We start from the raw sequence: 22,802 nt of genomic DNA on the forward strand, positions 1-22,802 counted from the left end.
TGATCCCCTAAGAACCCACAGGTGGGTAATACGGTCACCCCGGTTTTAAAGATGAGGAGGCAGAGGCTCCTGCGTGGCTCAGTGGGTTAAGCCTCTGCCTTCAGCTCAGGTCGTGATCCCAGGGTCCTGGGATCGAGCCCCGCATCGGGCTCTCTGCTCTGCCTGGAACCTGCTTCCTCCTCTCTCTCTGCCTGCCTCTCTGCCTACTTGTGATCTCTGTCTATCAAATAAATAAATAAAATCTTAAAAAAAAATAAAGATGAAGAGGCAGAGACCCAGAGAGGTTGAGTACTGGCCCGAAGCCCCAGAGCTAGGCAGAAATGCCGTGCTCAGCCCCGACTGGCTGGTAAGGACACTGGATCGTGGGAGCCACCATGACAACGGGCCGGGCTGAGACGTGGACAGGGCGCTGCCCCAGGGCTGGCATGCCGCCTACCAACGGAGAGTGCCCCTGTGGACTGCTGCCAGCCCCAGGAAAGGGGTTTCTACATATTCTAATAGCAGTGATGCCGCCTTGGCTTTCCAGATTGCCTGGCAATTCAGCCGTTTTTACAGTCCCAGATTCACTCACCCTCTTCTTGCCTCTGATCTTGCCTGCAACACTGGCTGGGAACTCACAGCCAACGCCGGACAGTCTCACAGTTTGGGGCCCCCCATCATTCCTGTCCCGGGGGGAGAGCAGCAGGGGGCTTAGCAAGGGCCGACGTACACCGGCTGCGGGCCTGGGTGAACACACAGAGCACCTCGGCTTCCCCACCACCCTGTCAGTCCTCACCCCGGGTGTGATGTGCTCACAGCCCACACTAAGTATGCTCCAAGGTGGTGTTACTGTCCCCGTTTTAGTGCTCAGGGAGGCTAAGCAACTTGCCTAATGACATACAACTCGTATTGGACAGGTCTGTGATTCAGAACAGGGTCTTCCTGACTCCAAACCCTCTTTGCTCAACACTTACTTTGTGCTGGGAAGAGAGAAGTGCCTCCCGTGGAGGGCACTGGTTTTGAGCAGTCCCTGTAAAGGAGTTGGGTAGAGGGGCCAAGAGCAGTTTCTGTAGTCGGCCCACCGGGGGTTGGGAGCTCATGGACACTCTGGCAAGTTACCTCTCTGTGGGGCTTCAGTTTCCTCCACTGGGAAGCGAAGATGAGAACAGGATCCATCCACCCCCCCGGGCTCTGTGCATTAGAGGCAATGAGCCCAGAGCTACTGCTGCTTCTAAGTAAGGACTGCTGTGGGGTCATAGAAAGATGTTTGGTCTCTGTCCCTGGCTGCTGACACAGAACTCCTCGATCCCTGGTAGTTTCTGGCATGATAGTGTCTCTCGTTCTAAGGGGATGACCCTTGGTGAACCCTGGGCAGCTTTAGGACAGGGGTTGGTCACCGCAAAGACCAAGCTTTGATTAGAAGCCTGGAACTTTCAGATTACCCCCTAACCTCCAGAGAAGGGAGAAGGGCTGGAAATGGAGTTAACATTGACCATGCCTATGTAGTGACACCTCCATAAAACCACCCAAATGGCGGGACTTGGACCCTCTGAGTTGGTGAACACATCCATGTGCAATGACGTCCCCCAGCTCCACGGGATGGAAGTTGCTGTACTCGGGACCCTTTTGACCTCACCCTACATATATACTTCTTCATCTGACTAGTCATTCGGATCTTACATAATAACCAGTACACAGAAATACTTTATAGAGTTCTGTGAACTGTTCTAGCAAATTATTGAGCCAGAGGAGATCATGGGAGCTAATCTAAAGCTGGCCAGTCCAGGGAGATAGTGTCAGAACCTAACTGAATTGCCGGGACACCCAGATGGTGTTTGGAGAGGATCAGGGAATTGGTTGGTATCAGGAAAAAAGAAATGCCCCTACTGCCTTTGCGCAGGCAAGCTGATGAATAGCGACCAGGAATCCGAGGGCAGACAGCTTCAGCAACCAAACTTTGAGGCACCAACCAGCCTCTGTGCCATCACTCCTTGTAACTGTCCGGTGGGTGGTTCTCTGCATGGAAGAAGGCTTAGGAACCAACAGACCAGGGCACAAAGGGGCCATCCTCCACCCGGTTCAGAGACTCTCTGAGGAGCAGAGCCAAAGGATCCTGGATCCCTGCCCCAAACTTTGTCTTTCAGGGGTACTGATGTGGGAAGCCAAACCCACCTACTCCTCTTTTGCTACATCTTTTGAAGGCATAGGTGGATTTTTTCTTAAGAGGCCAGGTCTAAAATGTTTTGGTTTTCTTGGCCAAGAGGCAACAATCTAGGATACTGTGGATTTATATCATAAAAGAAAAAAGTTTAATTGGTGAAATTCAAATATAATAATAATTAGGTAAATTAAAAAAAATACTAATACTAATACTACTAATGAGAGAGAAAGCAAACAAGTCCAGGGGTGGGGACAAAGGGAACGGGGGAGAGAATCCTTGAGGAAGCTCCATGCTGAGCGCAGAGCACGATGCGGGGCTCATTCCCATGACCCAGAGAGCATGCCGTGACCTGAAATCAAGAGTCAGACGCTCAACCAGTTGCACCATCCAGGTGCCCTGAGAATAAACTTAATTTGGGGGCGACAACATTTCACTGAATTGAGGTTAAAGCTAGAGTTGCCTGTCATCCAAATCAATTGCCCGCGTTTCTGTTAATGCTGATCTGTAGTAAGGTTTTGCAGATTTCGTCTTTGAAAAAGTCTTCACGGGGATAGATACTTCACAAGACTGGTATCAATCCATAAGCACAGGATTTTCAGATGAGCTTATTTACCACTTGAAAGGCATTTATGGAGTTTGATTAGATTTTCCTAAGGAGGTTTGCCTCGTAACAGGTTAATCCCTTCAACTGAAGGTTGGGTGGGAGATCCTCCATTGACGTTGAGTGCATGTGGCAATGCAGAGAGTTCTTTGGGGTTTGCCTCAAGGTCTATAAAACACTTCTTGAACTGCAGTTTGAGCCCAGATACCACACCTGCTGCAAACATGGGTGAGAATGGAACTCTTGGTTCTTGTGTTACCTTCACAACACCAGACGTGTAATGATGCAGTCTATCGATGGTTGTGATTCCAACACAAGTTCCTGTTGAAATGAGTCTACCACAGTAGGAATTCCACATATAAACCTTGTTTTGCCTGGTGATTTTAGATAGAATTCATTGAGAAATGAAGTCTCAGCCAAAACGAATTTCCAAAGCCTTTTGGGGTTTGAGGGAAGTTCTTCTCATTCAGAAAAAGTTCAGTCTTGGTCCAAAGCTCAAAAATTGAAATTAAACTTGACCATGGATTACACCACTGAACTGCTGTGGCATAGACCACGTTAGGATATTCAGCTACTCTTGCTGATGAAAATTCATGGACCTGTTGATGGTTCAGTCCACAGCAGCAAACAGAGTTCACTGTTGAAAATATTGGCTCAGTAAAATGATTCAAATGTTTCTCCACAAAACACCTGTTGACTTAAACGATGCAGTAAATAGCCATAGGCTCTAACACCTGTTGTTATTACAAGCTCTGTGTGTTTGGCCTAGTAAGCCTTTTCTATTCCACACATATTTTTTCCAACATCAACTGTGACACATCCTAGCGGATTCCACTTCAGGTTGTACTGAATCCGTTCTCTCAACTTTGAAAGCACTTCTGCCTGTGGTTCTTCCGCAGAGTGTTGACAGCTGAAGTCATCAGTAGCTCCTGGCTTGGCACAGACTCATCAAATGTCTGAACCATGCACATGATATAGGTCAACTCTTGTAACAACAGTCAGGGACAACCACTCAAAATCACTTGCTTGGTTTGTTAATGGACACTTGATGTTGCTCATAATCCCCTCAACACCTGAAGCAGCAGCTGTCAGTGAGAGGCTGACAGTCCTAAACAAATTGACTTTCTCTGGGCAGGTTTCTACAGCTGCTTCATCACACTTGACTTCGTGAAATCACCCCAGGACAGTGGTTTCCATGCTTGGCTAACAAAGAAGCCCATCAGAAACCTACTTTGCTTGTAGCAACATTTTCCTTTATTTGTGTGAAGAAATTCTGTGATTAGATATTCAATTTTAAATTTTCTAAGTTTTCTGGCCATCGCTTTCTAGTTAGAAATATTCCAGTGCAGGTTTAGATGGAGAAGGCCAACATCAATGGTACTCTATGACAGCTGTGACATCACTGCATGCTACCACCTAATTTGGTGACAAAATAATCCACCCCCCACCACACTGGAGAAGCACAGAGAGACCCGAAATCTCCTGTCCTCCTTTCTTGTGTTGAAGTGATGGGTGGATACAGGCGATAAAGAGTACGACACAGAGGCACAGTCATACGTGTGGCACTCAGATGCTGCTGAACTATGACAGAGTCGCAGCCATCTGTGGTCCACCACGCAGCAGGACAACGTGCCACACAGCTCTCTGTGGCACCTATTCAACTCTGCCATTGTAGCCCAAAAGCAACCACAGAACAATGGGCAAATTTTAAAGAATGTGATGGTATTCCAATACACACTTCATTTATAGATATGGAAATTTAATTTCATAAAATTTTCACATCATAAAATATTCATTTGATGTTTTTCAACCTTATTTATTTACATTTATTTGTGGGGGTGGGCAGAGGGCAGAAGGAAAGGGAGAGAGAGAATCATAAGCAGGCTTCATGCCCAGCGCAGAGCCGGACATGGGGCTCAATCTCACAGACCTGAGATCATGACCAGAGCTGAAATCAAGAGTCAGACGCTTAACTGACTGAGCCACCCAGGTGTCCTGTGATGTTTTTCAACTATTTGAAGTATACAAACCATTCTTGGCTGGATGGGTCACACACACACAAGCGCGCGCGCACACACACGCACACACACAGATGAGTGGCTGTGATTTGTTGATATGTCATCTATGACAATGGACAATGACAATGATATGTCATCTATGACAATGTCATCTATGAAGCAGGGGTCAGTCAGCCCTGCCCTTCTAGAGCTCTAGATGGCCCCTAAAGGGCCCATCACTGTGGAAGGTTGTGCCCAGGGTTTGCTGCTGCTAACAAACAGAAATGCAGGTAACAGCAGCGTGAAAGCAAGCTGAGAGGTTTTAGGGAGACAAGTGAAGCTTCCTGGCAATCACTAGAACACAATGCATCTATTTCTCTTCCATTCTGTCCCTATTTTTACCTTTGTTCCAAGTCCTAGAGGGCCTCCCAACCTCTTGGTCCAGTGCTATGGCCCCGGGGCCCTCTCTCACATGGAAAGTGTCTAACTACAGTGCATCTGGATGGAGAGCAACTATGGGGCATGGAGTTGGGGGGACAACAGGAGAAGACGAGGGGGACTGAATGTCACACGCGATAATCAGTTGCTGCAAAGTGCTACCCAGCGTTTCATCACAACATCCCTGCAGCTGCTGTTGGGGTAGGAATTCTTGAACCTTGTAAACTAGAAGGGACGAAAATGACCTAGAGAGGGACGCCTGGGTGGCGCAGTTGGTTAAACGACTGCCTCTGGCTCAGGGCGTGATCCTGGAGTCCCGGGATCGAGTCCCACATCAGGCTCCCAGCTCCATGGGGAGTCTGCTTCGCTCTCTGACCTTCTCCTCGCTCATTCTCTCTCTCACTGTCTCTCTCTCTCAAATAAATAAAATAAAATCTTTAAAAAAAAAAAAAAAGAAAATGACCTAGAGAAAAGGGGAGGGGAGAAGGGAGAGGAACAGGAAGCAACACGGTCTCTGCTGGATTCTTCAGAGCCTCCTGGAAGCTATTTTAGTTGCCCAGTGAAATGAAAAAAAAAAAAAAAAATTAGAGATATATCAGCTCACTTCCAAATTCACGAAAAGCCTGTCAAAATAAAAACTCTTTAGGCACCACAGTGGCTCAACAGGACGACAATGCAGCCTTTCTTAAATAACTAAGCATACTTGAGCCCCTAAGCTGAGAATCTGTATTCATTGAAATTAGTCTCCCCCACAACTCTGCTTCTAGGGGTCCCTCCAGCTGTCAGTTGTGCTAGGTGATCTCGAAAGTCAGAGTCAGCAGAGAGAGCTGAAAGCAGGCTGCACTAGAGCCCAGTCGCTGACCAGTTGTGGACTCTTGAACTCAAGTTGCTTAACCTCTTAGGTTTTCTCAAATGTAAAGGGTGATGCTGACCAGTGCTTCTCGAACTTGATCACACCTATGCACCACCCAGGCCTTGTTCAGATGCAGATTCTGAATGTGGGCGGGACCTGAGATTCTGAGGCTGATGTTGCCAGTCCCAGACCACCCAGAGTGGCCATCTCCACCCTCCATGAGACCCCGAGGGTCAAGGAAGCCATGATGGGGTTAATTTAGGGAACAGATAGGCTGCTCATGCTGAGGTGCCCAGGCTCTGCTCTTAGCCCCCTATCCATCCATCACCTTATCACCATCACCTGCCCGAGAAGCTCCCAGGCCTATTAGCCCCAGGCCCGACTTCCCTACCTTCAACCCATTCCCTTCTAGGAAATTACCCGCTGGACCTCTTCACTTAGATGCCCTTAAGCCCTCCACACTCCACGTCCTGTATCTGAATGCACAGGTAGCTGGCACACCTGCTCCTGGTTGAGGGCCCCTGGCTGCACAATCAGCACAGGACCATCTGCAAAGTTGCCCAAGCTGAAAGCTGGAAGAAGCCCGGGTCCTCTGTACCCCGGGTCCTCTGCACCACTTCTCAGTCGATCCAACCAATCCCTAGGATCAATCAACTCTTCCTCCAAATAAGTAAACCCTAACCACTTAAAAACTTACATTGACAAGGCCTTCTGGTTTCTCATTATACCAGGCTTTGAACATGTTGTTGCCTTCTTCTAGATTCTAGAACATTCCCACCAGCACTTGAGCCTCAGTTCCTCAGGAAAACTCCTGTCCGCCCCCACACCAGAATACACTGGGCTTATTTGGGGGTATTCACCAACCATCTGCCCCTACCCCAAAACCAAACGGTGATACACAGGCTGGTGTCAGTCCTAGGACACAGCTAAGCGCCTTGCACGGGGCAGGCATTCTCCGTCTTCCGTAGTCCCCATATCGGCAGCCCCAAGATCCCCCGCAATGTTCTTTCTCTTCAGAGTAGGACCTTTCCATGTTTAAACTGTGTCCAGGATTAACCACTTCTTCTGCGGGAAGTAGGGTAAGCATTTCAAGTTCATGGTCTTAACCCCACAAGTACGGGAGAGCGCAGCCTCGCTCCTTGTACCCAGTCGCCGCTGGGCCCCAGAGCGAAGGAAGCAGAGCTGGCGCCAGCAGGGCTGGGCTGCGGACGTCGCTCGGTTGGCAAGTACGCACACAGGAAGGCCTCCGGCTTGAATCTCCTCGGCCACGGCACGATGGGCGGGAGGCGCCTTCAGGAAAGCCTGTCTCTGCGAAGGTCGGCCGGCCCCAGGGGGAAGACCTGTAAGCAGCCGGCAAACAGCGAAGCTCCGAGACCAGACGGGAGGATGAGACTGCGCCGGGCCCAAAGTGACCCCAGGGGCGCGCGGCCCGTGCAGGACTCCTGCGGCCGGGCCCGCACACCGGCCGTGCCCAGTGCAGTTCGGGCGGCCGGGGCAGGCCGAAGCCGGAGAGCTGCCCGGAGGCACGGACGCAGCCCGGTTTGACTCACGAGTTGAAGGCTGTTACCTGAATTTCAGGTGTGTGCTGGGGGGTGGGGGGTAATGACGGCACCTCCCCAAAGAATTTTTATCTACCTCAGGTGAACACTTAGATCCTTTATTAGATCATTTTCATCTTTTTCCAAAGCCACGGCCCATGTAATGCACACGTCCCCGTGAGGGAACGTCAGTCCTGTATATTCTAACGCCAAAAAAAGCCCTAAGAAACCTGTCCTGTTCGCTCCAAGGGAGGGAGGATCCCCTGGGAATGGAAAAGCGATCACACCGAGGGCCCCTGGGCTGGCATACATAGCAGCACAGCAGCAACAGAGCAGCCAAGTAAATTAAAAAGCAAAACACAGCAGCTGCTAGCTCCTTAATGCTTTCGAAGTGTGGGTTATAACCAAGTACATTCTGAAAGCTGCCCCAGTATCACCGGGCTACTGGAACTCGGGACGGCCAGGTCTAACCACAGCACCGCCCCATGGTTACTCCTCCGAACAGCCTCCTTCCAACTGCGGAGAAAAATTCTACTGAAGTCATCCTTTATAAAACATTTAAATATCATACGTTGTATCAAAGCAAACTACAAAACAGACCTCAAAATTCTAAAATAGATGGAAGTAGCAATTTTAAGTAGTAAGGTTCGCATCTTGTTACAGACTGAGAACTGGAAAATAACCCCGTTTAATCACTCACAGAAAACACTGTACTCACCTTGTTTCCCACGGCGTCCGCTGGATTCATACAGAAAAAGCCGATTCATTCATGCTGCAGACGCAGGCTCTACATTTAGTCACGAACTGTATTGACGGAGTGCTCCCCATATTGTACTAAGATCTGTTGGTCGGCTCACTGACGCCTGCCTCGAGTCCCTTCTAGTGGATACTAGTTATTCCCAGTAAAGCGACTGGCCCAGGATTAGACCCCAATTCTAGAGCGGAAAACCACAGTCGCTGCATCCCGGAGCCTTGACAGACGTTTGCTCGCTCAGACCAGTGCCCTGAGAAGCCCTCCACTGTTTGAGAGGCTGAGACACTGAGGACCAGGTCCCAGGTCCGCTATTGGGAAGCTTAGCACCTGTCGTTCTCAGGGGACCTCTGAGAGCTACCAAGAAGATGCCACATCAACCGACTTCGAAAAGGGAAGATGACAAAAGACACAAATTGTACAAGTTTTATATACTTACAGCCAGTAATTTCTGCCTCTCTTGGGGGGCTTGTTTGTAACATTTTATAATGAATGCAGTATAAGTTGTGAATTTTAATTATTCACTTATGTATTTTACCTTGTTCAATTATATGTTAACATCTGTGTATAAAAACTTCAAATAAATAAACTATACAAAGCTTGCGTTCAGACTCAAGATGAGCCACATGCATCTTCCTGCCCTGAATCACGCAGAAGCCCCTGCAGAGCTGCCTTAAAAACGTGATGTCCGGGCCCCACCCCCACTTCCTCCATCCTCCACCAGCAACTTTCCCGTTATTTTACCTCCCCATTTAACAAATGCATTTTATTAGCCAGGATGATTCCTGCTCTGGCACTCCACTCCTCCGAACCCATGTGAGCCTGGACATGCCATGCCTGGTGAAAGCAAAGGGAAACCTGCGGAAGGTTCGTCTGTGCCTCGGCGCTGCCCTAAAGCAGCGTTCCCAGGTTCTACCGTGGAAGGCAGGCAATTCACGACAGGCCAAAGCTGAAATTCACACACCCCACTAAATTTTTAATAAAAGGACATACTCTCACGGCGGGCAACCCTAAGAGACCGCACACAGAAACCTGCGGCATCCAGGTACAGGTTGCCGCTATCTAAAAATAGAGCATTTTCTGAAAGCTTCCGTAAGCCCGAGTGGCCCAAGACTTCATCAGCACTTGTTCTCACTGAATGCAAGAAATCGCAAGAGGATTTTCGCTCTTAAAAGCTGATACCATACTAATGTCTGTCTTACGAGAGCAAAGGCAAACATTTGGAAAGCACGGGATACTCATACCTGGTTATCATGCGTGTGCTTAAATCTGAATGTTTTTGTTGGGGAAATAGCTTTTTGTCCTTTGAACAAGAGGAGAGTAAAAAATTGGGGAAAAAATTAATGACAACACATAACTTGTGCTCTCCAAAAGTTACGAAGAACACCCCGGGTTCTTTGTCCTTCCTCAGCTCAAGCAACTCGAACCTGGGACCGTGGGTGTCCATAACGCCAGCCAGCCACACACACACGCACACGCACACGCACACGCACACCATCCATCCCCCTCCCCCGATGGTCCACTTACCTTACTCACGGAGTCTGGCACAAAAATACCTAGTGCTTTGAACACTATGTTTAAATACACAAGAACGATCAGTAGAGGGTGACGGCCAGATGACCCGAGGACGACTCTGGTGGACACACTGACAGGGACGGACAATGAAGAATAAAATAAGCTATTTTCTTAGGCTTTCTTGCTCTTTCCCCTAAAAATGACTCCGTGTGTATTCTCACCCTAGAAAATTAAGTCTAGGGGAAGAGATCCAAGATTAAGAAAATGAGAACGTCTGCTCTACTCTGACACCTCAGGCTTCTCAGTGCTGGGCCAGGGAGCGTTCTACGAAATCTAAACACCCAAGTCAGTGTTACCCCCAGCCTTAATCTTAAAATCTCAAATGTTTGGACCGAGCTGAGGCCTGGGGCTGCTCCAGCCCAGGGGCCTGCCAGCCTCCCTCCTCACAGGAAGTCAACTGTGGAAGCCGTGTGCTAGTTCCAGTTGAAACAATACTATCATGCTGTGAGAGGGAGACATTAAAGCTCATTTGATGATTCACATCAAAAAAAATAAATAAATAAAATAAAATCTCAAATGGTCTTCATATATGGCACGAAAGCCAGCCTCTTAGTCATGGTCGCCATGACAAGAACGGATATAAAAATGAGTACTGAGCTTGTATTCTGAGACTGAACAAAGCAAAGGCCAAGAGGAAACTGGGGGACCTGGAAGAAACCAGGCATTTGCTGTCTCGTCTTTGTAGTTTATGTACTTCCCTATTGTAGGACTTATTTTACCAGTAAGTTAACAACACAGGAGCTGGAAAGGAGGGCACGGCGACAAACTCCGCAGGCATCCTGTGCTCCTTCTAGAATGACCACAGCCATGATGATTTTTTTGCAGAGTTCTAATACTTACCAAAATAAGCCTAGGGTTTTTTGAAATCTGACACCATACAAACAAAATGTGCCACTTACTTAAGTAAGCAAGCTCAGAGCCTAAGAAAAAACCAAAGTTTTTCTTTCTTACATGTGAAGTCTAACTCTGTGTGACCAACCTGCATTCTACAGAATCGGAATTAAAATTTTAAGTAAGGTTTTTTTGGCCTTCTTGATAGGTACCTTAATACACACTTACAGATTCGTTTATAAAAAGAGAAGACTTTAGATCAGGCATGTATGCACTGTGGCAAGAGTTTCAGACTCTGTACAACAAAGTCCCTGACTCGCCCCCATATGCGGATCTGGGCAAGGAGGAACAAGACGGATTTCCTCTTGCTTTCCAGCAGGTCAAAGCCGTAAAGAGAAAACCACTGAACCCTCACAGCCATTCTGAACACTACAAACTATTAGCACTTTGAATCAGAGAGAAACTGAATATAGTTAATCACTCACAAAGAGAATCCATCTTAAAATCAAAACGATCAAAATCAAGCCCTCCAATCTTGACCTCCCGATATCTGGGACGCCTACCTAGGTCAACGTAAATACTATTTTCCTTTTCACACCTCTGACTGAATTTACACTCAATATACCTACCAGACCGTTACCTGAACCAGGTTAATTGCATAGGAAGATTTTTTACTATGTTTACATTTTTCTTAATTTTAAAAAAGCATAGTAAAGAGTCTGAGGACAAATTATTCAACTGTTTATCATACATAAGACCGCATGACTATGATACAAAGGGGGGTTCTTTTCATTTAACGTTACAATATACACAGCAAGTCCGGACCAGATCTTACAATCTGCACACAGGTATTTAACCTTTTCCATGCTGTTTATGTTTTACAATGCACAGAAGTCCTGTAACCAAACCGTGTAGTAAAGCACACAAAACTGGACTGTAACATAACACAGTATGCAGAAGCATTGGATTTTATGATTTCCTTTATGTAATAAGTAGCGGTTTAAAAACTGCTTTTGTTTTTTTGGTGCTTGCTAAGATGTGGCAACCAGCACAGAAAAAAATGACCTGACCCATAGAGTATCTTCCCCTTATATTCCTAAACAGCAGTAACTACTGATTCCTTTTGATATTGCTATACTCAAGATGGTATCCTTTTATTCACTGTAAACCTTTATGAACTACCAAGTTCAAAAATCATCCACAGGCTTGACATTTAATTACAAAATATGGATTTCCTGATTAACAACAAAAAAAAATTTGTGGATTATAAAAACGGGTATTTCCAAGTTTCCATTCACATTCACATCGTTTTAAGCCTTTCTTTTGCACTGTTTACATATAAAAACCTGCTTTTGTTCAGAAAAAATTGACCTAGTCAGCCACATGGAATTGACCAATAAAAAGTAATGTGGTGTTCTGCTGAGTTGTTTTGAACAGGGTTATCGGCAGAGGTAGATTACTGCTTCTTTCCTAGGCTTCTTTTGATCCTGGACAGATAAATTACTTATCTTCATTCTCCCAATTCAACCGCTCAAAAGTATAACACCCTAAAATTGGTCAATTTAAAATGGGAACACAAATTTAGCAACTGCCAGACTGTGTTACATTAAGGCAGCATAATCTCAAAACTAGGCACCTGTTAAACACCAGCCTGTTCCCTTCAGGTCACGCATGAGAGTTCTGCTTTACTCGTGCTGGTATTCTGGACCTGTTGGTGCAATCGAGGTCTTGCTTTCAAGTTTACAAGTAGGTTAATCAGGAATACAAGAATCAACTGCTGGTTCCATAGCTTCTGGATCCAGTGTCCCTTTACCTTCAGAAGCCTGAACACATTTAGAATGTAACAGATGTTGTAATCTTGAATTAGATGTCAATCTATTATGCTCAGTACACAGATTGCTGTAGATGTATTGGCTATGGATTCAACGACAGTTCCAGTTTTGTTTAAGCAATAGTACAGCCATAATTTTCAACTGACATTTAAAAATGGTCTAGTTACACCTTGTGTCAAAGTGCAGAACTGCTACATTATTGGTTACAGACATCTATGTGCTATAAAAACAGCTTTGGTACAATAAATTATCAAAAAAGAAAATAAATTTTTGTAAAATTCACAGCATAATTGTGAGGCAAAAAAGCAGTCACATAAAATTCTGCATTTTTTTTTAAAATGTTCAGGATGAACAGAAGACATCTTTGTGCAGAAGAAATGGTGGAGATACCACGTGCCGAGGAAAAAAGCAAAAAAAAAGGAAAAAAAAAGAAAGAAAGAAAGAAAAAGGAAAAAAAAAAGTAAAAAGCAGGAAGGGACACAGCTGTAGCTATTTCCATCAAAGCAAACCACTACCTCTGTGACCTTCAACCAATAAGGAAGTCAACTATATGACACACGCAAAGTGACCTTGCAATACCTTACAATTAGTGGGTCACAAAAGTCTATTTTAAAAGAAAGGCCTCTTGAATTACCCATTCTCTGTGTTTTCAGCATTAAGGACTGTCTGCAAAAGCATGTCCAAAAGTGATTGCATCTGAAATGGTAGGCTCTTCTAATTTCGAGTCCAAATCCATAAGGCCAAAGGTTATCCCAAAGACCACCACTCAGACCTCCCCAGGACTGGCCACAACTGACCCGTTGATTGCTTCTCAGTGCACCTTGGTTAGGAGACCGGTCATGTTCCATTACTATCTTACTGTGGCCTCTACAACAGGAGACCCACAGGATCCCATGTAATTGCTGCTTTGCTCCTCAGTAGGTTCAGACAGGAGAGTGCTGATCCCCGCCACTTAGCATGCTTACTGTGCCTTACAAGCTCCAATACAACCGTCCCTTCCATACAGCTGAAGGTGATGTTTGTGTAAGCTGGAGGTCCCTCTTCCTTACAGTACTGCATTTCTGTGCCCAAGTGTGTTTAGAGGACTTAAAAACCCAAATTTCCCACCCCCCGCCCTACCCAAAACAAAACAAATGAGGGGAAGAAAAAAAAAAAAAAAGAGGAAAAAACAAAAAGGAAAAAGAAACACCCTCAAGGGGCCCTTTATGCAAATTATGTGCAGTGCCTTTTTATTTTAAAATTAGTTGGCAAATGACCAAGACCAACATCTGAACATTAACTTTTGTGGAACAGAAAGACAAAAAACCCACTATGACTGGGGTGTGGCAAGTTAAAATGGGGGAGGCAAAAAGAGGACACCTCTGCGCTATCCATAACGATGGGTTTGGACATGGCTCTTTTAAAAACTTCATTGTCCCTTTGCAATCTTTTCAAGTTAAAAAAAAAAAAAATAAAGTCAGCTTTGCCCTCTTGTAGCGGTTCAGTGTGTTAATCTCCTTCTGATGCAAGCAGCTTTGCACTTTGTTTTTTGGAAAAAAACACCACTTCTATAAAAACACACAAGAAACAAACTCAAGTTTCAATTTAGTCACGAGCTAGCTACAGAACTCTGTTGCACACAAACTCCTGTCATGGGGGACTCTTCTCTATCAGCCCCTTGCCTCATTGTCAGATGTCCTTCAGTCATGTAATGTGTAGGACCTGTATTAGCAGAAAATTGGTATGTTGGATGTCCAGCTATGCCAGTCTCTTGGCGGGGATTGGAGTAGACGGTTAAATTAACGTCCATAGCTCCATTCTGTCCAAAGTCCAAGGTATTAGCAGCCACTGGGCGATTCTGGTAGGCCTGATTGCCTTGATTACCAGTAGAGGAGGAAGATGTAGAGGAAGAAGTAGTTGAGGAAGACAGGGATGTCATGGAGTGGTGACTATGGCCAACCTCCATAGAATCCTGGGTAGAGGAGCTATTCGTTGGAGAATTGTAGACCCTTGGCCTGGTCCGGTTACCCAAGGCTTGTTGTCCATGGTGGTGGTGGTGGTGGTGGTGGTGGTGATGGTGATGGGAACTGTTTCCATGGTGATGATGCAATGCATTCTGTTGAGGGGCTACATGAAAGGTTGTTTCTTGAACGGGATGAGTTTCAACAGTGACCTGTGTAGGAGCTTCAGTGCCTGACCAACCAAGAGGAGCAGGAAACTGCTGACGCACCTGTAAGAAGATGTTTAAAGGGTTTATTCAGAGTACCGGTCCAAGCCTTAATTCATCTTCAACCAAAAGCCACGACACTTGCATTTACACTAATTAGAGAAAGGGGATTTTGAAACTTTTAATGTGTTAGTTATTATAATGCAAAATTCCAAATATATTTGAGTGAAGAAGTATTATACTGTGAAAGCTGCCGATTTTTAGCAAGCCATAGCCATAAACAAGCTCATATATTTCACTGGCTATTTTCTTTCCTTGGGAGCACTGTTTATGCCAGGGATCAGTAAACTTTTCCTGGCAAAGGCCAGACAGTGAATATTCTTGACAGGTTCAAAATGAATTCTTTACTTTCCCTCTACAAACCTTCTTCTCTCCATCTCTCCTGTTTCAGTGAGAACACCTATTCCATCAGCTGCTCAGCAACTCCTCCAACAAAACCGGCAAGTGCAACAGTGCTCCACCTGACCTCTTCCCTCCCGTCCACCATGACCCCGTTTCTCCCAGGCTCCTCCCATTTCTCATCCCCAGGCTCCTCCCATTTCTCATTGATCTGCACTGGGACAAAAGCAATCAGCTCCCAGCTTCCATCCTTGTGCCTTCTTCCAATCCATTCTCCATAGTAAAGAATAATGTTTTTTAAAACACAAATCTAATCACTTCCCTATTTAAAATCCTTTCATGATCTCTCTGTGCCTTAGAAAAACAAAATAAGCCAAAATCCATACAGCAGCCTGCCACATCTGGCCAATGTTTATTTCTCCGAACTGCTCCTCTAGCTACCTGGGTTCCCACCACACCAGCTCTTCTTCCACTATTCCACCTGGCAGTTATCATTTAAATGTCTCAGGGCATCTGTGTCTACTGTTCCTTTCTGCCTAAAATGCTTAGATTTCTAACTTCCGCCTGGATGCTTCTTTCTCCTTTCAGTTCGAGTCTTCTCGGACCACTCTGGGTAAGCTCCTAGCTGTCCTCACCACTGCACTACACTTCCCAGCCTCCCCTGGGCTTAGCTATGGCCACAGGACTAAATTTTAGTCAGTGGAACGTGAGTGGAAGCTTTATATCATGGCCAGATCTGGCCCACTAATACCTCCCCAAGGTAGGCCAGGCAGGTAATGCCCTGCCTGGTGGATACAGCAGACAAGTAGGTCTTAATGGATGGAGGAGCCCAGAACACAGGAGACAGCCACGCCACTAACCTCAAGCACACAGAACCATTACATAAAAAAGAAACTTTATACTCTTTAAGCATTATTTTGTTACAAATAACAATACTTAGTAATAAATAACAATATTTTGTTATAAATAATAATACTCTTTAAGTATGATTTTTAAATTATGACTTCTAAGAATTTTAAGTATTTTTAAGTATTTTAAGTATTATTTTTAAATTATTAGTTTTATTTTGGGAGGTCTGTTATCAATTCAGCCTATTCAAATCATTAACACATCCCACCCAAAGAATAGCTGTTCTGTATCACATTACCCCGCCCGGTTTTCATTTTATCAATTAATGGTATTTGTAATTTCTATTAATTTGATTTTGCTTATTTACTGTAGCTGTATAAGCTTGAAGAGGGCAAAGCCTGTACTCTTTTACCAGTAGCCAGCAAAAATTGTTAAGTATTTACTCAACAAAGGTAGTCTAAGAACCAAATTTCAAGAAACACCACTGAGTAGAAAAAAAGGCAGAAAGTTCTCAGACAATACTAATGGTTCTCAGACTATGAAGCTATTCAAATTTGTGGATAAAAAGAATTAAGCAAAATAAAAACATCCTCTGTCCAATACGATTTTTCCTTTCACACTGATCAAAGGTGATCACACCAACTGTTTCTCTAGAGTCTTTTTAGTGGAAGGCTGTATGGGCAAAACTAAACAGAGAGCAATCTGGAAGCAGGTATAAAAAAAATCACAGAATCACAGATCACGTCACTCTCTGACCTGTGACTCCACATCTGGGGGTTCTATCACAGTCACACTGCATGTGTGTGCGTGATAGGTGTGTAGCACTCCAGCATCATCTGGAATAGTCAAAAAGACTGGAAGTTAACTAACCGGCCATCAACAGGGGCCTGGGGAAATGACTTATGGCTATCTAAACAGTAGAGTACTGTGTGACTACAAGGAAAGAAGAAGAAAAAGTTGTCCATGTACTGATATAGGAGCTCCAAATATAGGTTAAAAAATACACGTAAAACATACTGCGAAAAAAAAGACTCAAGATGTGAAAAGTGTGCACAGCATGCTACTCTTTGTGTACAAAGTTTAAGAATATAGATCTGTATGTGGATATGTGTAAAATACCCCAAAAAGGATACAAAAACCAGATAACACTAGTTCAGAAACTGGGTGGCTAGAGGACGTGGCAGGGAAGTCTTCATCGAATCCCCTTTTACATTTACTTATTTTTTTTTAACGATGTATCATCTATTCAAAAAATTAAATAAAGAAAGGCTTAAGGCAGATAAGGCGAAATAAGGACTCCTGTGAAATACAGGTGAGAGGTACACAAGAGTCTCATGTCACTCCTGGTCCATGTTGATGTGTGGGCGGGATTTCATGCATTTGGAGGGCAGAAGAAAGGTAGATCGTTCTAAAGATTTGACATTTAGGCAAAGATCTGAAGTACAAATGGTAGTGACTGCAGCAAAGAGAACGGAAAAGTGTTCAGGCTGAGCACAGGACATGTGTGAAACATGAAAGAACACAGTGTCTTCCAAAAAATGGAGAAAAATTCAGTAAGACCAGAACAAATAAAGAGGAGAAGGAATGCCCTGGAAAGCGGTCAGACTATACTGGTCACTGACCTCTTCCTGAGAATCTAAATTTCCTTTCAAGTGCAAAGGAAAACCAAACACTGGTTTAAAGTAGGGAAAGGCCGCATCACACTGCTTTACTGACGTTCACATGCCTGCGGAGAAGAGAATGGTGTTGACGCCGTATGGAGTCAGATGCCGCAGTTAGAAAATTCTTTCTAGTAAGACAGGCGGGAGATGGCTCCAGCAATGGGGTGAAGTAAAGAGAGTAAGAACGATGTAGAATATTAAGAATCTGCTCAATTTACTATCTGACTCAACTGCAGGATGAGGGAAAGCCGAGTCAAAAATCAGCTCCCTAGCCCCCAGGTGCGTGGCTGGAACAAAAGGGTGAATCTCAGGCCATCGTGAAGAACCCGCACGGCTGGGAGCTGGGAGCCGCGCCAGGGCAGTTTATACGGACGCATCTGCAGTGTCCTGTTGGGGAGACTTTGGAAGTGACAGTTACGGTCAACAGAAATAAAGGCCCTGGGCTCAGGAGGGAGGCCCGGGTGAGCAACGAAGCTGGAGGAGTGTCCCGTGGAGGACGGACTGCGGCGGGGGTGCTGGGGGGCTCACTCGGCCCGGCGTCTGACTCTTGGGTTTCCACTTGGGTCGTGATCTCGGGGTCAAGGGATCAAGGCCTCCATCAGGGTCCAGGCTCAGCGTGTGGTCTGCTCGTCCCTCTCCCTCCTGCTCTACCCATCCCCCCACCAACACTCTCTCTCCAATAAATGAATAAAATCTTAGATTGAAAAAAGAAGAGAACGGCACTGCCGTCGCGGGTGGTGGTGGGGGGCAATAGAGAACCCCGAAGAGCAGACAAGGAGGGAAGGGCCAGAGGAGCGCGCGCGCGCGCGTGTGTGTCAGGAGGCGGCCTGTCGAGGGAAAAGGAGGCCGGTGCTTCCAAGGGCGGGCGGCAGCCAGCACTGTCAGCGTGGGTGGCCGACGGCGGGAGGCGAGCGTCGGGGCGCCCACGGCCTCCCCGGCAGTGGGCCGGGCCGACGCGGCAGAACGGCGGGAGGCAGCCCGCGCGGAGCGGACTGAGGAACTCTTCGGGGGTCCCACAGAGCTCCCCTCGCCCCCGCCCCTAAAGTCGCAGGGCCGGACAGACACGGGCCAGGCAGAGATTTCGCTCCAGCTGGGAGAGACGTGGGGAGGATCAGCCGCTGACGGGAAGGAGAATCAAGCCCCAGAGGAGAGGCGGCGGCCCCGGGAGCCAGGGGCTGAGCCAAGGGCAAGGGCGACCGCGAGGAGGCGGCGGCGCAGGCAGGAGTCGAGGCGGGGCCGGCCGGGGCCAGGAGGGAAGAGGCGGACTCCGCCGAGCCGCAGAGGCGCGAGCCGCAGACGAGCGCGCCGGCCGCGTGAGGTGCGCCTCCTCCGAAGACTCTCCTCAGGCAGCGAGGAGCGCGGTCGGCGAGGGGCAGCTCGGCGGTTTCTAGGACGAGTAGAGGCAGCAAGGGGAACAATGCCGGAGAGACCGGGGAAGACGAGGCGACGAGGCGCGGTCAGGACGGCCCGGAGAGGCCGGGCCACACGCGCGAACGGTGGCGCCGCCTGTCCGCCCGCGGCTTGGCTCCGGCAGCAGCAGCGGACCCGCCGCCACAGTGCGGGGTGCCCGTCGGCGACCTCAGTCTTGCTTCACGCATCAAACAATCAAACACCACACGGGCCTCACTAGAAAACATCGTAATGCGGTGCTCGGAATGAACCACGAAGCGCAGTTAGTATTTTACTGCCACCATCTGCTTCACCCATTTTTTTATAAAAATTAATCAATTATAGCCTCTTCTTTAACAAATTTTAAAAACAAAGGAACCAAGAAAAAAAAAAAACCCACAAAAAAAAACAAACCCCAAAACCAAACCAACAGGGAGGTGAAAATCAGACGCGAACTGACTGGGAATGAAGGACCGTCGGCGACGGCAGAGCACGGGGGCAGTCGGGCCCGTGAGCAAGATCACGGCCAGGGAGTGCGACCGAACCCCTGAAGGGACGGTGTTCGACGTAAAACGAAAACTCGACCCGTGTAAGGCTCCACATGCTGCTGTGGTGCGGGAGACACCCACGAGAGGAAAACCAACAGAGCAGCGGCTGGGAGGCACCCAAGAAACGTCGGCAGGTTCCGAAGAACGAGAGCGCAAGCTGCGGATGTGTTTTCGTTACAGACACATCAGAATCCCCTATAAATGAGGAAGCTGCCGTGACCCTTCGGAGGAAACGACCCAACCATCCGAGAGGCCCTTGGCCCCCGCCACTGCTGGGCCGGGGCGCAGCGGGGGGCGGTGGGAGCGGCGTGGGAGCTCACCTGGGGACTGTGGGTCTCACAGTCCATGGCCTGGACGGCAGCCGTGAAGTGCCCGCCGCTGTGCCGATGCTGGTGCGTCGGGTCTGACCTGGCTCTCCCACTGTTGCTCGTCCCCGACGATCCACCTTCAGAATCACACACAACACAGCATGCGTCAGTCTCAAGTTCACTCTGCTCGAGTATACATTCTAGAACTCAAACACTGAAACTGAAAGTGCTTCGCACACAAAAAGCTCTATTAGTCCGAGAGCGTATCAGACAGTAATCCAGCTCTCTAAGTTCTTCCACATCAGCCACTTTGGTTTTGGTTACATCAGGGAAAATTTCAGGCATGTGAACAAAGTAGTTCTATTTAAAAAGCAATTAAAACTTTCGGTTAATAAAAAGTTTTGTTTCCAACTGCCATGCAGAATTTATTATGCATAATTAAGTACTGGAGCTTTGGGGCAGGTGGATTTGTTTTTACTAACTACAAAGAACAGATTTAGGTCAAGTAATTCCTCCCGATCCCATCAACACGTTTTTAAGATACTTTACAATAACCCCCACTTTGTAAAGAAAACAGTCAAAGCTCCCAAGCCTAACCCAGGGTCGGAGAACTGACCTGAGCTTGAAGACGTACTAGAGGTGGTGCCCGAAGACTGGGACTGCTCCATCGCGGGGCTGGTGGACACACTGTTACTTGTATTGGTGCCTTCGTCAGCTGTTTTCTTGAAAAAACTGTGCTGCAGGGCATAGTAAGGTTGAATTCGAGTTTTGGGGTCATAATCAAGCATCCTTAAAATGAGGTCTTTGAACTTCAAGTAGTCAGCTACAGTATGACCCGATTCCCCAGCACGACGCCCACCAGGTCCTCCTGTTTCTACTCCGAGAATATTATGAAGTTTACGGGTTCCTGGTGGTTTATACTCCTAAAGAGAAGAAAGATAAAAAAGGCTTTCTCTAAATTTGATGGTTATGTAAAAGCCTACATAACTTCAAATACAGTTCAATCTATTATAAAGAGGCCCTTATTAAAAAGAAGGCTTGTAGTTAGGATCCTCTGTATTTTCATACATTACCATCGCCGATGCACTTAGAGAAATTCAAAATAATTTTGAGATCAAAAATGACATTAAAGATCAAGCAGCCCAGGACTCAGCAAGCAATGGCCTGGTCTCAGAGGTGTTTGTGTACAACCTCAGTCACACATGGTTTTCACAGTTCTGGAGATTGTAAAAACCAACCAAACCAAGTTAAGACACCAGAAGCCCACAGAGCCTACAGACTGTACTCTCTGGTTCTTTACATGAAGGAGCTGTGCCCGCTGCTGCTCTGGCCACGTGGTCCTGAACCTCTTTTCTGCCTGATGCCCCACCAACCCTGGCCGCACTTCCTTTCACAAAGGCAGCTCTCCAAAGCTGTGGTAATCACTCCAAGTAGGCTCTACATTACACTGGTTTAAACCTACCTACTCATATTTTTTAAAATTTTATTTATTAACAGTTATCTCTACACCCAGTGTGGGGCTTAAACTCACAATCCCAAGATCAAGAGTCACAGGCTCTACCGACTGAGCCAGCCAGGCGCCCCTTGCTCATATTTAGATAAAGAAATTAAAAACAAATTATTTATGCCTCCCTTTAGAGTATGTTGAATAATAAATTACCTTAACGTGTTGATATTTTCTGAAAACTAATTTTTAAACAGATGACAGTATAACCCTTAAAAATCCTATGAACACTGAATTTATTTAGAATATTATCACTGAATTTTTACTTCTGGTGACAATGTAGAAATTTCCAAGAGACTATTGCTCTCATTCTAAAAGCAAGAACAAGCCAGGAAGGTAGGCCACAAAACCATTCCATTTTAAAAAAACCCATTATAATGCCACGGCCTAAACAAACCAGAATTAACTAAATTCCAGAAAATGAAAAGCCCTTCTTGGGAAAGAAGCATCGTAAGGTGCTTCTTACGAAATGCCAGAGATCTGGGTAAGAATCCAGCCCAACTCTGAACCAACTTGTGGGGGTGGAGGAGGATCCCAGGCCGAGCGAGGGCCTGCCGACAGTCCAGGCGGAGCCCGAGCAGCAGGACGGACAGAGACTGCGTGAGGCACAAACAGGAGCGGGCTGCTGGCAGTAATGTACAGAGAGCGCTCAGGTCTCCAGAGACAGGGCTCAGAACCTATGAACACCGTGGAGAACAGAATCTAAGCTAAGCAAACAGACAAGCCCAGACTCGGCTTAACTACAAAGGAAGCGGACTCCGTCCCACTGTAGTGCCTGACAGAATGAGAGGTGGGTCTCTTTCTGGAGGAAGTAAGATTTACTTCCCTCTCAAGTGTTCTTAAATACAAAGTCTGGCATACATTTAAAAAAAGAGAGACAAGAGATTTAAACAAGATGGGTCTACAATGAATTGAAAAAGATAGAAAGAAGACCCACATAAACAAATGACCCAAATGCTGAAACTGACAGATAGGCATTATCAATAATTATGACAAGCAGATTAAAGAATTTAGTTCAAAAGGAGGACATGTATGAATAGATAGGGTATTTCAGAAGAAATGAAAACTACATTAAAAAAAAAAAACAGAAAAGAGGGGTGCCTGTGTGGAACAGTCCGTTGAACGCTGACTGACTCTTGGTTTTGGCTCAAGTCATGATCTCAGGCCCCATGTTGGGCTCAGCATGGAGTCTGCTTAAGATTTTCTCTCCCTCTCCTCCACAATTATTTTCTCACTCTCTCAAATAAATAAATCTTAAAAAAAAAAAAAGTGGAACTATAAGAACTAAAATATGCAGTATCAGAAATAAAGAATTCACTTAATGGTCTTAACATAAGACGGGACTCAGAATAAGAAAAAAAAATCAGTCAATCAGAAGACAGAGCAAAGAAATTATCTAAACTACAACACAAAAATAACACAGAATGAACAAACCAGAGACC

General features: G+C 46.3%; 1 protein-coding gene across 5 annotated transcripts in view; it reads right to left on the reverse strand.

The window, feature by feature from the left end:
- Nucleotides 1-11,448: 11,448 nt before the first annotated feature.
- DYRK1A (dual specificity tyrosine phosphorylation regulated kinase 1A) overlaps nucleotides 11,449-22,802 on the reverse strand; it is a 145,220-nt gene continuing 133,866 nt past the window's right edge. For all 5 annotated transcript variants that reach the window (XM_044250925.1, XM_044250929.1, XM_044250924.1 and 2 more), the window contains 3 exons: nucleotides 20,473-20,779; nucleotides 19,869-19,993; nucleotides 11,449-14,765 (listed from right to left, as the gene is read on the reverse strand). In XM_044250925.1, coding sequence (XP_044106860.1) covers nucleotides 14,145-14,765; nucleotides 19,869-19,993; nucleotides 20,473-20,779 — 1,053 coding nt within the window. In that variant the 3' untranslated portion in view covers nucleotides 11,449-14,144. The remainder of the gene's footprint in view (nucleotides 14,766-19,868; nucleotides 19,994-20,472; nucleotides 20,780-22,802) is intronic.

The sequence above is a fragment of the Neovison vison genome, chromosome 6 (genome assembly GCF_020171115.1).
Source record: "Neovison vison isolate M4711 chromosome 6, ASM_NN_V1, whole genome shotgun sequence".
In the NCBI taxonomy this organism is placed as follows: Eukaryota; Metazoa; Chordata; class Mammalia; order Carnivora; family Mustelidae; genus Neogale; species Neogale vison.